Source organism: Schistocerca nitens, chromosome 2 (genome assembly GCF_023898315.1).
Source record: "Schistocerca nitens isolate TAMUIC-IGC-003100 chromosome 2, iqSchNite1.1, whole genome shotgun sequence".
Classification (NCBI taxonomy): domain Eukaryota; kingdom Metazoa; phylum Arthropoda; class Insecta; order Orthoptera; family Acrididae; genus Schistocerca; species Schistocerca nitens.
In genome coordinates, this window is record NC_064615.1 from 484,580,917 (window position 1) to 484,599,846 (window position 18,930).

The 18,930-nt window shown below is 36.9% G+C and overlaps 1 protein-coding gene across 1 annotated transcript in view; it reads right to left on the bottom strand.

The window, feature by feature from the left end:
* Positions 1–2,479: 2,479 nt before the first annotated feature.
* The window catches only part of LOC126236423 (adenosine deaminase-like), a 181,728-nt gene continuing 165,277 nt past the window's right edge, over positions 2,480–18,930 (bottom strand). The window contains exons 8-9 of the mRNA XM_049945726.1: positions 11,409–11,535; positions 2,480–2,699 (exon numbers count right to left, since the gene is read on the bottom strand). Of these exons, the coding sequence (XP_049801683.1) occupies positions 2,607–2,699; positions 11,409–11,535 (220 nt within the window). The 3' untranslated portion in view covers positions 2,480–2,606. The remainder of the gene's footprint in view (positions 2,700–11,408; positions 11,536–18,930) is intronic.

The window sequence follows — 18,930 nt, forward strand, 5'->3', positions numbered from 1 at the left end:
AAGCAGTGGTTAGAATACCAAGTTCCTTGATCAGGTTTCTACATAATGTTCATGAATTTACACCACAAATGATTCTTATTACACATTTTTTTAACCTAAAAACTTTTGCTGAGTTTGATGAGTTACCCCAGAATATGACCACATATGACATAATAGAATGAAACTAAGCAAAGTATGCAATTTTTTTTTATATTTATATCTCCTACATCTGACATCATTCTCACTGCAAATACAGACTTGTTTAGGCATTTAAGCAATTGTGTGGTATGCCCTTCCCAACTGAATTTATTATCGAGTTGCTATCCCAGAAATTTAACACTGTCATCCTCTTCAATCTGCATGTCTTCATATGTCATACACATGCTGGAAGGAAATCTCTTACAGGCTCTGGACTGCATATAGTCGGTCTTCTCAAATTTTAATGACAGTGAATTAGCTTTAAACCAATTATTAATGTCACTGAAAATTTGATAAGCAGCTATTTCTAAATCTGTACTTGACTTGCTGCTTATTGCAGTGTTTGTATCATCTGCAAACAACTTATAATCTGGCAATGTAACAGACGAGAGGTCATTAATATATACAAGAAAAAGCAATGGACCCAAGACAACACCTTGAGATACACAACATGTAATTAATTCCCAATCAGATGAAGACTAACTGCTTACTGTACAGGTATTTTGCAACAACACCCTTTGTTTCCTGGTAGATAGATAAGACAGAAGCCATTTTGCAGCATTGTCAGTGCCACCATAATATTCTAATGCTGTGGTTCACACAGTCAAAGGCTTTTCACAGGTCACAGAAAATGCCACTAGCCTCTAACTTATTATCTAATGAATTAAGTACATTCTCACTGTAAATAGCTTTCTCTATACCAGAACCCTTAATAAATCCAAACTGTGACTTGGACAATATATTATTTGTAGTCAGATGCTTAAGGAGATGCTTGAACACACCCTTTTCAGATATTTTTGAGAAAGTCAGCAAAAGTGAAATTGGTCAATAGTTTGATGGTATCTCTTTACCCCCCCTTCTTGTAAATAGGCTTAACTTCGGCAGATTTTAACCAGTCTGGAAATGTTCCGCTGATAGGAGTTTGAAAGCTTATTGTGTGACAGTCTTTTTGTTGTGCCTATATGCGACTCAGCATTTCCGCTACATGGTGAGTTACAACTATCCTTTTCATAATGTTGCTACATTCCATCCTGGATTTTCCACTGTTTAATTTCAGTTTAATGTTTCACACATTATTAGGACAGTAAACATTATAAACAAGTCAAGATGGAAATGTACATTAATTATTCTGGTTATGTACTACAGTGCTGATGGCTTCTTATTTATTTAAGTCTTATTCATGTTCCATTAAGTTCTTTTTAACAATAATGGGAACTTCAGGGCATATTTGTGTGTGTGTGTGTGTTTGTGTGTGTGTGTGTGTTAACAGTAGTAATGCTTAAACTAGAGAGACTAGAAGGAGAAAGGTAGCTCTAAAGCTAGTAATATCTCTCTGCTATTACATGTGCCTAGATGCAACATCAATCAGCTACAGGTGAGTGGCTGTCTTATCTTATTTTTGTTTATTTTATAAAAAATGTAATGCATTTCATTATTTCTTCCAAAATACATGTTTCCAAATTTAAAAAGTCTGCTGTTTTATTTTAAAGAATTAATTCTACATTTTAATAGATAAACAGTCTAATGGTGTTTAAATAAATAAAAAGCATTTGCCTGACATATGATGAAGCAGATCAATGAGTGAGATGAAACTGATGATAATTGCACACCATTCAATTTGCATACTTGAGGCAAGGAAGACTGTTTTATTTAATAACCAGTACTGACACAAAAAAAATAAAAAATTGTCAACCAGCACATAAAAAACATTAAATTAGAATGAGATTTTCACTCTGCAGCAGAGTGTACGCTGATATGAAACTTCCTGGCAGATTAAAACTGTGTGCCCGACCGAGACTCGAACTCGGGACCTTTGCCTTTCGCGGGCAAGTGCTCTACCATCTGAGCTACCGAAGCATGACTCACGCCTGGTACTCACAGCTTTACTTCTGCCAGTATCTCGTCTCCTACCTTCCAAACTTTACAGAAGCTCTCCTGCGAACCTTGCAGAACTAGCCTTCCTGAAAGAAAGGATATTGTGGAGACATGGCTTAGCCACAGCCTGGGGGATGTTTCCAGAATGAGATTTTCACTCTGCAGCGGAGTGTGCGCTGATATGAAACTTCCTGGCACTCCGCTGCAGAGTGAAAATCTCATTCTGGAAACATCCCCCAGGCTGTGGCTAAGCCATGTCTCCACAATATCCTTTCTTTCAGGAGTGTTAGTTCTGCAAGGTTCACAGGAGAGCTTCTGTAAAGTTTGGAAGGTAGGAGACGAGATACTGGCAGAAGTAAAGCTGTGAGTACCGGGCGTGAGTCGTGCTTCGGTAGCTCAGATGGTAGAGCACTTGCCCGCGAAAGGCAAAGGTCCCGAGTTTGAGTCTCGGTCGGGCATACAGTTTTAATCTGCCAGGAAGTTTCAACATAAAATTAACTTATCTTTCAATACACATTCTTTGTTATAACATGTAACAAAATTTTAAATATGATTTAGACAGTTATGTTTATTTCTTTGTACAGCTTCTGGATCAAATGGTCTTTCTCCTTATCAGGCAAGAAACATGAGTGGGCTGCATTGAAATTCTGAAAAAAAACAAAGACATTGCATTATTACACAAGCAGATATTTAGAGAGTAACAAACATTCTGGAAGAGTCTATGCACATAAAAATTTACTTGGTTACTTCAGAATGATTATTACTCTTATCTTCCACAGAAGAGGTACCGTTACTTACTAACTATTTAACTTGGGGGAACTGGAGACAAACTGACAAACAAAGTAATTTAAAAATATAATTGAACTGAAGAAACAGTTCAACCATAAGTGACGCAAAGTATAAGAAACAATTAGCGAGTAGCTACTAGCACACAACCAATGAAAATGACTTGGTTTACTCCTTATAAGTCATAGTGAGCAAGCACAGCAAACAATTTAATAGAAGCTGTGTCCCAAAAACCCTAGTTACTCAGTTTTTTACCACATAGCTCAAGTACTGTGGTATGAATGGGACAGTGCTCAATACCTAACTGGAAGAGCGCAGAAAGTTGAAATAAACAGTTCACATAATATGCAAAAAACTGGTGATTTCTCAAACTGGGGAACAATCATGAACGGGGTGCCACAAGGTTCGGTCTTGGGTCCTCTGCTGTTCTTAATATATATTAATGACTTGCCATTCTATATTCACGAAGATGCAAAGCTGGTACCTTTTGCCAATTCAATTCAATTTATTAGCATCCTTGTGGTACATCATCAAAATGACGTAGGACTTGTCAATAAACATTACAATTTAAAATACATGTACATGAAAATTTATAATTGAATTTACTCGTCACTTAGACATTACAATTTTAATAGAACTATAAGAAACTTAACATAAAAATATACAAGCAGGATAACAACATAAAAAAAAAAAAAAAAAAGCTAGTGATTCTTCTCACAACAAAGATTATTTCCATTCTTGCATTAACACTGTTTCACACTTTCATAGAAACAGCAAGTATTTAAATGTGAGCAATTACACTTATTTATTATGTCAGGGAAATATTAACTGCACTTTTATTGTTAATGATTCATAAACTCTTCAGTACTGTAAAAACTGTTGCTCAATAACATGTTTTTTAATTCTCTTTTAAATATGTGCAGTTTTGGTATTATTTTTAGTTCTTTGGGGAGAGCACTGTAGAGGATTTTGGGTTGGTATAGTACACTTTTGTGATGCATAGCTGCTTTATGAATTTCTCTGTGGAAATCATTCCTATTCCTTGTTTCGTAGTTGTGAAATTCTCTGTTTAATGTAGAAAATTCCTCGTGTTCTTTTAAGAAACATATGCTTTCATATATGTATAAGGATGGTAGTGTCATGATTTTTCATTCTTTGAAAGCATGCCTACAAGAGTCTCTACATCCTATACCTTTTATTATTCTGACTGCTTTCTTTTGTAGTCTAAATGAATGTTTTGTTGGACTGTTGTTCCCCCAAAACTGTACATTGTATCTTAATAAACTGTGCATGAATGAGAAATAAACACATAACACTGTTTTAATATTACACGAGCTTTTAAGCATTCTAAGTATATAACATGTTTGACTTAATTTTTTGTTCAATGATATTACATGCTTTTCCCGTCTTAAGTGTTCATCAAACCATACTCCCAAGAATTTAGTGTATGATGCTTGTTCAATCTTACACTTACCCAGTTCTACTGTAAGGTTAGTTTTTATTTTATTTGTAATATGTCTGAAGTTGATCCACGTTGTTTTTTTGGCATTCACAATGAGTCTGTTTTCATTAAACCATCTGTCTGCTTCGTCTGTTGCTAATGTGACTTTTTCCTGTAAGCCAGCTTCACTATTTGCTTTAACAAACAAACTTGTATTGTCAGCAAACAGTACTGTCTCTGCTTCAGATAGTTGACTTGGTAGGCCATTGATAAATATTAAAAACAGTAATGGCCCTAATACAGATCCCTGGGGTACTCCGTACAAAACTCTCTCGAATCTTGATGAATATGTCCTATCTGCATGGCTTATCTCCACCTGTCCGACAGATATGATTCAAACCATTTGTGGCAACTCCACGTATCCCATAGGCATATAACTTCCTAAGCAGTAACTTATGGTCGATGACATCAAAGGCCTTTGATAAGTCTAAAAACAATCCACAATTTAATTCCTTTCTATTTATGGAATTTACAACAAGTTGCAAAAAATTGAAGATAGCTGTTTCAGTTGATTTATTTTTACGGAAACCATTTTGCGCATTAATCAATATTGTATTCTTCATAAGAAATTTGTATAGTCTATGATACATTTTCCTTTCTATTATTTTTGAGAAACCTGACAACATTGATAAAGGCCTGAAGTTACTAACATCATATTTATCACTGTTCTTGTAAAGTGGCTTTACAGTTGACATTTTAAGTTTTGATGGAAATACCCCTGTCTTAAAAGATTCATTTATAATTTCAGTGAGATGTGAGACTATGTTTCTTGCACTTTGCTTAATGACTCTGTCAGGAATCCCATCACACCCACATGACATTTTATTTTTTAACTTATTTATAGCATTGAGTACCTCTGATTCAGTTACTGGATAAAGGAACATTGTCATGTCGTTCATGGGGATTTTTACCTTGCTATTGGAATTGTATTTAGTGCTAATTAAATTTATGCCGATGATACCAGTATAGCTATCACACCCACAAGACAAGAATTAACTGGTGAAATTGTAAACGATGTTTTTCAGAAAATCATTAAGTGGTTCTCTGCAGATGGGCTCTCATTAAACTTTGACAAAACACAGTATATACAGTTCCACACAGTAAATGGAATGACCCCATTAATAAATATAGACTTCGATCAGAAATCTGTAGCTAAGGTAGAATATTTAAATTTTCTAGGTGTATGCATTGATGAGGGGTTGAACTGGAAAAAACACTATGAGGATCTGCTGAAACGTTTGAGTTCAGCTACTTATGGTATTAGGGTCATTGCCAATTTTGGTGATAAACATCTGAGTAAATTAGCTTACCACGCCTATTTTCATTCTCTGCTTTCTTATGGCATCATATTCTGGTGTAACTCATCATTGAGTAAAAGAGTGTTCATTGCACAAAAGTGTGTGATCAGAATAATTGTTGGAGCTCATCCAAGATCATCCTGCAGACACAGCCTCACAATATATATATTCACTTATGAAATTTGTTATTAACAATCCGAACGAATTCAAAAGTAATTGCAGTGTACATGGCTACAACACTAGGAGAAAGGATGATCTCCACTACTCAAGGTTAAATCCAACTTTGGCTCAGAAGGGGGTAAATTATGCTGCCACAAAAGTCTTTGGTCACTTACCTAATAGCATTAAAAATCTGACAGATAGCCATATAGCATTTAAAAGGAAATTACAAGAATTTCTTAATGGCAACTCCTTCTACTCATTAGATGGATTTTTGGATATAGTACGTGGGTAATTTCCTAACCACACACACACACACACACACACACACACACACATATATATATATATATATATATATATATATATATATATATATATATATATATATATATATATATATATATATATATATATATATATAATAGAGGGAAACATTCCACGTGGGAAAAATATATCTAAAAACAAAGATGATGTGACTTACCGAACGAAAGTGCTGGCAGGTCAATAGACACACAAACAAACACAAACACACACACAAAATTCAAGCTTTCGCAAAAAACTGTTGCCTCATCAGGAAAGAGGGAAGGAGAGGGAAAGACGAAAGGATGTGGGTTTTAAGGGAGAGGATAAGGAGTCATTCCAATCCTGGGAGCGGAAAGACTTACCTTAGGGGGAAAAAGGACGGGTATACACTCACACACACACACATATCCATCCACACATATACAGACACAAGCAGACATATTTAAAGACAAAGAGTTTGGGCAGAGATCTCTGCCCAAACTCTTTGTCTTTAAATATGTCTGCTTGTGTCTGTATATGTGTGGATGGATATGTGTGTGTGTGCGAGTGTATACCCGTCCTTTTTCCCCCTAAGGTAAGTCTTTCCGCTCCCAGGATTGGAATGACTCCTTATCCTCTCCCTTAAAACCCACATCCTTTCGTCTTTCCCTCTCCTTCCCTCTTTCCTGATGAGGCAACAGTTTGTTGTGAAAGCTTGAATTTTGTGTGTATGTTTGTGTGTCTGTCGACCTGCCAGCACTTTTGTTTGGTAAGTCACATCATCTTTGTTTTATATATATATATATATATATATATATATATATATATATATATATATATATAACAGAGGGAAACATTCCACGTGGAAAAAATATATCTAAAAAGAAAGATGATGAGACTTACCAAACAAAAGCGCTGGCAGGTCGATAGACACACAAACAAACACAAATATACACACAAAATTCAAGCTTTCGCAACAAACTGTTGCCTCATCAGGAAAGAGGGAAGGAGAGGGAAAGACGAAAGGATGTGGGTTTTAAGGGAGAGGGTAAGGAGTCATTCCAATCCCGGGAGCGGAAAGACTTACCTTAGGGGGAAAAAAGGACAGGTATACACTCGCACACACACACATATCCATCCACACATACAGACACAAGTAGATAATCTACTTGTGTCTGTATGTGTGGATGGATATGTGTGTGTGTGCGAGTGTATACCTGTCCTTTTTTCCCCCTAAGGTAAGTCTTTCCGCTCCCGGGATTGGAATGACTCCTTACCCTCTCCCTTAAAACCCACATCCTTTCGTCTTTCCCTCTCCTTCCCTCTTTCCTGATGAGGCAACAGTTTGTTGCGAAAGCTTGAATTTTGTGTGTATATTTGTGTTTGTTTGTGTGTCTATCGACCTGCCAGCGCTTTTGTTTGGTAAGTCTCATCATCTTTCTTTTTAGATATATATATATATATATATATATATATATATATATATATATATATATATATATATATATATATATATAAAATTAAAAATATTGAGTGTCCTGTAACATTTTGTCTAATGTAATATCTTGTATAGACATCTTTTATTAACCTGACACGTTCCACATCATTACGAAGTGTCGCATTCATGATCTATGGAACAAGTACTAATCTAATCTAATCTAAACCACATGGAACAATACTGATTGCATCATTTAATGATTGGTAGCCTACATCCATGACTTCAAACACATTAATTTATCTGAACTTGCAACTGAGGCACAAGAAATAGTCTGGGGGACATCTATTCCCTTCTTGGACATAAACGAAAAACTTCAAGCATTTATTAATAAATGTACTTGACTATACTCCCCTAAATACTGGAAAAGTACGAAGGAAACCTGCACCTCAGCTAACTGGAGAACTTAAGCAGCTCATGAATCTCAGAGATGCTGCATATTCAGCTTACAAACTATGTGCTACACCCGAAAATAATGTTGCTCACAAGCAGAAACAGAACAGAGTCAGTCGCACTGTGATAAATACCAAACTCAGACATTCTCATACATTAACTGATTACAGAGATAGACCAGCTGCCTGTGAAAAAACTGCACAATCTTAGTATAGGAAAAGTATACCACAGCACCCTCTGATAACTGTTGTAGTTGCATTCTTCCTGCACAGTCCAAGCCCTTAGAATGTATAGTCCATGACCAGCTCACAAACTACCTCTTTACAAACAATGTACTACATGAATACCAACTAGGTTTCCATAAACACCACTGCACAACATCTGCCTTACTGAAGGCAACAGGCAACTAAAGTTAAGAGACAACTAAAGGTAAGGTAAATATCATGTGCTTCTTAGACTTCAGCAAAGTCTTTTATACAACAGATTTTGACATTTTACTTGCCAAACTTAGCAGCCTAAATTTCTTGCCAAGTGCAGTGCAGTGGTTTCAAGCATACCTTAAATCTCACCAACAATGTGTTATGTCCAGGACCCTAAAGTCACAATGGAGGCAGGTAGTATCAGATATCCTCCAGGGTATAGTATTAGGTCTTATACTCTTTTCTTTATATATACATGACATGTCATCAGTGTTGTCCTACTGAAATACCACATTAATGCTGATGACCTCCAGTTGTAGCTAAGTGCAAAAACAATAAAACCTGAAGACAGCTATCGAGAACTTCAATAATGACCTATGCGCATTATCATAATGGATGTGGGCTATAGGGTTTAAGCTCAACCCATCCAAAACCCAAGCAGTACTAATTGGTCATTCTATGTTCATTAGCCCAAAATATCAGGAATCCCAGTAATCTTTAACTCTAATTGGGACAAATACAACTTTTCTTCCTCAGAAAAGAGTCCAGATGAAAATGTAAATTGGACTGAGCACATAACTGCAACGCACAAGAAGAGATCAGCATCTCCTGATGCCCTACAAAAATATAAAAAGCTATTCTCTGTTGGCTTTTAAAAGAAAATTGTTCAAACACTTATACTTCAAATTACTTATTACAGTGATGTTATTGTGCTAGGCCTTTCCTGGTTGTTCATTATATCTATGATGTTTGACTCTTTGACAATATTTCACTGTAATATGCATAGCTATCCTGGCTGCATGCATAGAAGTGCAGAGATTTCCATACCCTCTGTCTCCTCTACTGTCTCATCAACGAATGCTGTCCCTCATATCACTCCTCAACCTTAATGCTCTTACCTGAACAACATAAAAGAAACATCTGTTCTTATCAGAGCAAAATCCTTTCTCACCCACTCCATCATTCAGCCACTTTGTTGAATTCCTTCCCAGTTGCAGGAACCTGGCTCTAGAATAAGCTCACACATTATATTAGAGAACTGAATAACATCTCCAACTTCAGAAGACAGTTATTGACATATCTACTAAAGCAACAATAAGGATTACCATTGTATGCACTCCCCTGACCCCCTCACTGCATTACTCTTTCACCGTACAGTTTTCATATTTCTAATCATTTATTTTTATTTTTATTATTTGACTTCTCATCCTTCTTATTCCAGTTTCTTTTATCTTTAGAATTCTACTACCTTTTTGATTAATCTTTCATGTGTTCCCAGCCTCTCACTGACAGCAGTTGTCTTTAGGAGCTGTCCCTGTATTCCCTCTGCTCTGCATTTATTCTCTTTTCTTGAGCTATTTAAACTAAAGCTTCCATTTTTCTCCAACTTATACTGCCTTCTTAGACTCCTCAGACTAGCCAAAATAGCCCTTCAATGGCATCAGAAGTGCATGCTATTAATTTTTTGTCCTGAATGCGAACAAGATATCACTATAGTAAATAAACAATCCCTTCTAGTTTTTGTTATTACCCAATACTCACAACTTCATCTTCAGGGTGTAAAGTCTATCCTTTCACCCCTTTATTGTCTGCAAAGGCAGTGTTCTTTATTTTTAAAGACAAACTATACAGAACAATGAAAAGTACAGTTTAGAATATCAACAATATTATGGAAAGGATAGACTGCTACTCACCATAAAGATAACACAACACAGTGAGCAATAAACAGGTACAACAAAAAGACAGCTTTTGGCCAGTGCCTTCTTCAGAAAGAACACACACACACACACACACACACACACACAAGCAAGCACACATGACTGCTATGATGCACACATGACTGCTATCTACAGTTGCACTGGCCAGAGATTCTGGCCCAGAGATAGTGGTCATGTGTACGTGAGGTGTGCTTGCTTGTGAGACTGTGTGTGTGTATTTCCTTTCTGAAGAAGGCTTTGGTCAAAAGATCATTGTGTCAAGTCTTTGTGTTGTACCTGTCTGCAGCTCAATGTGTCATCTTTACATTGAGTAGCAACCTATCCTTTTCATAATATTGTAGACAAACTATATTGTAACTTCTTGGCAGATTAAAACTGTGTACCAGACCAGGAGTCGACCTGGGTCCTATGTCTGTCACAGTCAAGCACTTTACCGACGGTGATATTCAAACATGACACACAACCTATCCTCACAGCTTTATTTGCACCAGTCCCTTATCTCCTACGTTCCAGATTACTCCTGCATACCCTGTGAGACTAGCACTCATGGAAGAGAGGATGTTGCAGGGCTAAGCCACAGCCTGTGAAGGTTGAAAGGTAGGACATGAGGTAATAGTGGAAGTAAAGCAGGTGATGAATCATGCTTGGATGGTTCATTTAGTAGAACACCTGATCATGAAAGGCAAAGGTCCCAGGTTTGAATACCAATCTGAGACACAGTTTTAATCAGCTAGGAAGTTTCACATCAGTGCACACTACACTGTAAAGTGAAAATTCATTCTGGAAACAATCCCCCAGGCTGTAGCTAAGCCATGTCTCCACAGTATCCTTTCTTCCAGTGGTGCTAGTTTTGCAAGGTATGAAGGAGACCTTTTGTAAAATTTGGAAGGTAGAAGGTGAGGTACTGGTGGACGTAAAGCTGTGAAGGGGGCCATGAGGCATGCTTGGATGTTTGAGTCATGCTTGGATAGGTCAGTAAGTAGAACACTTGCCCACAGAATGCAACAGTCTCACATTCATGTCCCAGTCCAGGACACAGCTTTAATTGCCAGGAATTTTCAATCAGAGCACAATCTGCCACAGAGTGAAAATTCATTATGTACATTCATTATATATTTTTCTGGTACAACTACTCATGGCAAGTCTCTTTCTTTAGTCAATTTAACCTCTATGTTATCTTTGCACAAGCATTAAATGTCAGCAAGGGAATAAGGGTTATAATGAACATATATTCCTGATCATTTCTGTAATTAAGAAAATGAATGCAATAACAATAGTATTAATATCAGTAGATTAACTTACTGCACGAATTGCATGGGCTTCAGTGAGGCCCCAACTTGCGGCGAGTGCATAATCATCTCTTAGCGTTCTTCCAGTCAGTGTAGTGTCATCAGAATTCAGAGAGAAATTTACACCTTCTTCAGCAAATCTGAAAGCAATGTAGAAAAAACTATTAAATTATTTTATCACCAGGACCAAGATTCTTTTCTAATTTGTAACCTGGATTCATTCTTGCTGACAAGCTCTAAGCAAGGGCACAGTAGGGTGTTTGGCAAACTCCCTAACATATCCCTTCCCTTGGAGATATTAATTTCACTGTTACATTGGATAGTATTTACAGATTTTGAAGAAAAGGGGAAGATTTTATGACAAGTTGAAGCTCTGAGCTGTTTCATGAGGTGTACTCATATGGCATAGCTGGTAGCATACTGTTCACAAAAAGCAGAGATCTGAGTATGAGTCCTAATCAAGAACATAGATTTAACATTTTGCATATGATCAATACACCATACACTCATCACAAATTGTATGTGTTGTTTTCAAGAATTTGTCAGTGACTGTGTGTCTCTATTTCTTTTAAACACACTAAAAAATATAGTTAAAGATACCCTTGCTCAGAGTTCATTATGGTTTAGAGCGAACGGTTTTCTACTAAATGAAAGTAAGACCCAGGCACTTTCCTTTAGCTTAAGAGAGAATCATGGCTTAGAAAGTATAAAATTTTTAAGTGTTATAGTAGACAACAAGTTGACATGGGAACCACACGTCAAACATTTATCTGCCAGACTCTCAAGAGTTATCTATTTAATTAGAAACTTAAAAAGACATGTCCCTAATAGTTATATAAGATCAGCATATTTTGCTTTCTTTCAAAGTATCATATCATGTGGAATCTTATTGTGGGGCAATAGCAGTCACGTAAAGGTCATTCTACTTTTACAAAAAAAACTAGTAAGAATAATAACTGACTCGGATAAGTTAGAACACTGTAAACCCTTGTTTGTTAAATTGCAATGCCTGACTGTAATAAACTTGTACATCTATAATGTTCTATTTGTGTTAGGAACAATATTTCAAATATATCATTAAGAAGGGATGTACATAGCCATAACACCAGGAACAAATCATGTTTAGATGTACCATATCAAAGACTATCCAAGTCACAGAATTCATATTTAGTTCTTGGACTTAAGTTGTACAATAAGTTCAGTATAGATTTAAAAGAGTTACCTGTCAATATCTTCAAAGCTAAGTTGTACAGAATACTAGTAAATAATCCTTTCTACACAGTAGGCCAATTTTTGAAACTGAAAATACTGTCTTTCAACACTGTATCTAGCAGATATAATCCAAACTAAATTGTATTTAGTAATTAATGTAAAAATGTAAGTTATCTTGACGTTGTCTATTGATTTTTGAGCTGAATGACAATAAAATTTGATTGATTGATTGTCTCCTTGGTATTTTTCTTGCAGATTGTTTTGCATTTTACTCTGCCAATCTTCCTAAATACTAATCAAAAGGTCCCTGGTTTGATTCCAGCTACTGCTTAGATTTTGGGTTAAAAATGTCAGCAATCGTGGCTAAATACTTCTGGTATAAAGTCACCCTCATTCTGCCAACAACCTTATGAAAAAATGAGTGGAGGAGTGGACAGAAGTTCAAGGAACTCTCTTGCCATTGAGAACACAAAATATGTATCCTTAGTAACTGTAGTCTGTAATTCTGTACCAAAAAATTCTAGTTTATTCTTTCGTTCATATCTTTGGAAGGTGATTACCAATGGGGAGTTGACCACAAGAAAATGATAGTATCTAAGCATTTATTTGGCTTTTCAACTGCCTGAAGTATGTGATGTTAGATGTCTGAATGTTTTAAAGCCAGAAAATTTGAAAACAGAAACATAAAGGTTCATTTTAGATATAGTAGGTGTCAGTGACATGAAATGAAAAGAAAATGAAGTTTCTAATCAGGCAAATATTGGGTATTATCAAAGAATCAGAAAAAATTATACTAGGAGTAGGATCCACTATGAATAGAAAGGTAAAGCAAAGGCTGAGGTACTGTGAACAGTTTAGTGATAAGATTATTCTCGTCAGAATCAACTGAAGACCAACACCAACAATAATAGTTCAGATATAGACTTCACATCAAAAACTGAAGCTGTAGATGAAGAGGTGGGGAGAGTATATTTTGGCACTGAATGGGTAACTAAGTATGTAAAGGAAGACAAAAATATACTGATCACCGGGGATTAGAACACCACAGTAGGAGAGGAAATCAAGAACAGTGTTGTTTATTTTTATTCATTTTGTTTATTTAGTTTTTAAATTATCCTTCATGCAACTGTTTTGATAGTATGTAGAACATGTCAGATTATTACAGTAATAACCATATGTAAATGGTTAACAAGCCTTACAATCTATGTCATATGCAAACAGACACATGAAAATTGAGGTTCATGTGCTCCAACAATAGCACAGATAATAGTAGTAATAATGTTCACATGAACAAATTGTAAGGCTTACATTCAAATTCATATGAAAATTATTCTGTCAACAAGTGATACATTACTGATACATAGTAAGTTCACATAGTAATGCTTAAAACTAAACACATGAAGTATTACACATTGTCAAAAAATTTCTGCAAAGAATAGAAAAATGTGTCTAAAAGGTAAAGTTTTAGCTGTCTTTTGAATTTAGTCACATTCGCAATGACTGATTTGACATGAACTGGAAGTTTATAATAAACTTTTTATGCTTGAATGATGCATTCCTTTCTGTACCATGCCAAGATTTTTTTATGTTTGTGAAAATCATGTTATCTTTTCGTATCATGAACATTATATGCAGTATTTATTTTTTCAATTGCATGATTCTTGTTCACAAAGCAAATTAGAGAAAAAATGTATTGGCGTGGCAGAGTGATGATACCCAGTTGTTCAAATAAATTTCTATGAGAGCATCTAGGACACAATCTACTCATAATTCTGATGACCCTCTTCTGTGCAATTATGACCCTCTTCTGTGCAATAAAGACTTTATTCGCTTGTGGCTGGTTTTCCAGAATATCACACCATATGTTGTAAGTGAATGGAAATATCGTAGGTAAACAGCTTCGATTGTTTCCAAGTAACAAACAGATGCAACTGAGCAAATGGAAAATTATGCAAAACTGAGTCTTTTACACAGGTTGATGATTTGAATTGAACAGTTTAGGTTGTTATTAATATGTAATACCAAGAGTTTGGAAGACTCAACGCCCAATATTTCTTTATCACCACCTTTTATTTCAATGTTTTCTGGTTTTTTGTTTGCTGTGTTAAAATGAGTGAAATGAGTTTTGTAATATTGAGGGACAGACTATTTGAAGGGAACCAATCTAGGACTTATTTGACTACAATGGTCACAGCGTTGTCTAAACTGACCTTGTCATGCAGTCTTTTCTCCCCTACTGTTCAACCTGTAGGCTGAACAAGCAATGACTGAAATAAAAGGAAGGTTCAGGAATGGGATTAAGATGCACTGATGACATTGCTACCCTCACTGAAAATGATGAAGAATTACAGGAACAACCTATAAAAAACATCCAACAAATAACATCTGGCAAAATGTTCAATGTTCTCAAAAAATAGGTATAAGCTATAGGGAAAGGTGTATAATAAACAATATGTATGAGAACCAGTAGGAAACAATAAGAATGGGGAACAACGAGAGAAGAGCTCAGACTAGAAATGGGGGTAAAGTAGGGTTAATTGGGAACCATTTAGTAGAAAAAGTAAAGGAAATCTACTATCATGGGAGCAAAGTAATGCAACAGGCAAAAAAAGAAGAATAATTGAAGTAGTCAAGCACAGGAAAGGAGGGCGTTCCTCACTAAAAGAAGTCTACTGATGTCAAACATAGGCTTCAATTTGAGAAAGAAATTTGTGATAACGTACATCTGGAGAACAACATTGTATGGGAGTGAACCATGGATTACAGGAAAAATGGAAATGAGGAAAACCAAAGCAGTTGGATTGTGGTGTTACAGATGGATGTTGAAAATTAGGTGGACTGATAAGAAATGAAGAGGAGAATTTGTGGGAACCAATAACTAAAAGAAGGGACAGGATGATAGGATGTATATTAAGACATCAGTAATGGCTTCCATGGTGCTAGAGGCAGCTGTAGAAGAAAAAAACTGTAAGGTAATGCATGAATTGGATAATATACAACAAATAACTGAGGACCTTGGGTGCAAGTGCTACTCAGAGATGAAGAGGTTGGCACAAGAGCCACGGTAGGCCACATCAAACCATACAGACAAATAGAGACAAAAATGCCTTACTTCACTTCTTCTCTTGATATACACTAATGTTTGATAAATAACAACACTGAGAAAGATATGAGTAACTTAAATGAACTTTATCCTCAATGCAAGTCTCCAAACCACCAATTTTTGTTGCTAGAGAACTGTAATTAACAAACTGAGGAACAAGAATGGGAAGTACCTTAGGTTCAAAAATTTCCCAAGTGAAACAGCTACCATTCAAATTTCCTCAATATTTAATAAGAGTTGGGATGGAATTTTGTGCTGAATAACATTCCAAATCACCACACTTGGTGCTTTCCTTGAATAAAAGTCTGCAGTGCGTGACTTTCATGCAGTACAGGGTGACACTCATAATGGGAACCCCTCACCCATTTGCATATTCTTCCATTATACCCTATCTAAATCAGTGTGTTATGTATGCTATATTATGAAAAGGGAAGTTGCCACTCACCATATAGCAGAGATGCTGAGTCACAGATAAGCACAACAAAATGATTGTCACAAATAAACCTTTTGGCCTATAAGGCCTTCATCAAAAATCAACGACAGACACACACACACACACACATGACTGCAGTCTCAGGAAACTGTAGCCACACTGTGAGCAGCAGCACCAGTGCATGAAGGGAGTGGCGACTGGGTGAGGGTAAGGAAGAGGCTGGGATGGGGAGGGGTATTAGGGTAGGGGTGGTGGACAGTGCAGTGCTGCTGGGGAGCACGCAGGGACGAGGTGGTGGAGGGTAGACAGCTATGTACAGTCGGGAGGTTAGACGGTGGGCAGGGGAGAGGTGGGGAAGGGGTTGGGATAGTGGAAAATGATAGAAGTAAAAAGACTGGGTGCAATGGTGGAATGAGGGTTGTATAGTGCTGGAATGGGAACAGGGAGGCTGGATGGGTGAGGGCAATGACTAACGAAGGTTGAGACCAGGAATGTTATGGGAACATAGGATACATTGCAGGGAAAGTTCCCACCTGTGCAGTTCATGAAATCTGGTGTTGATGGGAATGATCCATATGGTACAGGCTATGAAGCAGTCACTCAGATGAAGGATGTCATGTTTGGCTGTGAGCTCGGCAGCGGGGTGATCCACTTGTTTCTTGGCCACAGTTGGTTGGTGGCCATTCATGTGGACAGACAGCTTGTTGGTTGTCATGCCCATATAGAATGCAGCAGAGTGGTTGCAGCTTAGCTTGTAGATCACATGACTGGTTTCACAGGTAGCCATGCCTTTGATGGGATAGGTGATGTTTGTGTCCGGACTGGAGTAGATGGTGATGGGAGGATGTATGGCACAGGTCTTCCATCTGGATCTATTACAGGGGTATGAGCCATGAGATGAGGGGCTCAGAGCAGGTGTTGTATAGGGATGAACAAGTATATTGTGTACGTTCGATGGATGGAGAATACCACTGCAGGAGGGATGGGGAGGATAGTGGGCAGGACATTTCTCATGTCAGAGTACGAGGAGAGGTAGTCTGGCGGAGAATGTAATTCAGTCCTGGGTGGTACTGAGTTACAAGGGGAATGCTCCTCTGTGGCCGGACGATGCAACTCCCACCACCTCCCAAAGTTCCACATGCAATTTGCATGATTCTACATGAAAATGTGGCTGAACTAAGTTGTTTTAGGCGTTTCAAAATGTGTGTATTCCAATTTAAATTCACATTAGTCTGGGCACACAAGAACTTTGAAGTTTCTGGTCATGTTATTATTCACCATGTTTTACACAATGTTGCGTCTTTTTAAAATTGAGGATGAGACCATTCACAGAAAACCAGTCAGTGATACTTTAAAGAACTTTGTTTACCATTTCTTCTGTCTCTGTACATATGCTTGGGCTTATTACAATGCTAGTGTCATTTGCAAAAAGAACAAATTCTGCTTGTTGTATACTAGTTGGAAGATCGTTTACAAATATGAGGGACAATTGTGTACCTAAAATTTAGCCTTGGGGAACCCCATATGTGAATTATCCCCAGTCAGAATTATGTCCCCACACTATATTGGTTGAATTACTAAATACAACTTTCTGCACTCTTTTGGTTAGATATGACATTATCCACTGGTTGACTATACCATTAATCCCACCAAAATTCAGTTTATCTAGGAGAATACTGTGAGAACATAGTCAAATGCCTTAGATAGATTGCAGAAAATACTAACCAGTGCTATTTTATTATTTAATGCTTGTAAAATCTGGTGAGTGAACTTGTAAATGGCATTCTCAGCTGAGTAGCACTTCTCAATCCAAACTGTAATTTGCTGAGGGTACTGTTGTTGCTCAGACGAGATACTGTTATAGAATACATCACCTTGTCAAAAATTTTGGAAAATTATGTCAGCAGTGAAACACATAAATAGTTAATGACATCTCTCTCTCTCATATCACCTTTCTTAAAGAGGTGTTTAACAATGATGTATTTCAGTCTCTGTGGAAAATTGCCTTGAGTTACAGAACCATTACATATTTTGCATAAGACTGGGCTTGTTATATGGGAAACAAAACTTGAGCACTCTATTGGAAACACCATCAGAACCACATGAGCATTTCATTTATTTACTGATTTATTTTTGGAGAAAATGTATAATTTTCTGAATTTCACCGGCATATAAAACCAATGGTTACTCTGTGACTATGATGAGTATTATATACAGTATGTAAGTATTATATTCAAGTATATATTATATCTAAAAACACAGATGATGTGACTTACCGAACGAAAGTGCTGGCAGGTCGATAGACACACAAACAAACACAAACATACACACAAAATTCAAGCTTTCGCAACAAACTGTTGCCTCATCAGGAAAGAGGGAAGGAGAAGGAAAGACGAAAGGATGTGGGTTTTAAGGGAGAGTGTAAGGAGTCATTCCAATCCTGGGAGTGGAAAGACTTACCTTAGGGGGAAAAAAGGACAGGTATACACTCACGCACACACACACACATGCTTGTGTCTGTATATGTGTGGATGGATATGTGTGTGTGTGCGAGTGTATACCTGTCCTTTTTCCCCCCTAAGGTAAGTCTTTCCACTCCCGGGATTGGAATGACTCCTTACACTCTCCCTTAAAACCCACATCCTTTCGTCTTTCCCTCTCCTTCCCTCTTTCCTGATGAGGCAACAGTTTGTTGCGAAAGCTTGAATTTTGTGTGTATGTTTGTGTTTGTTTGTGTGTCTATCGACCTGCCAGCACTTTCGTTCGGTAAGCCACATCATCTGTGTT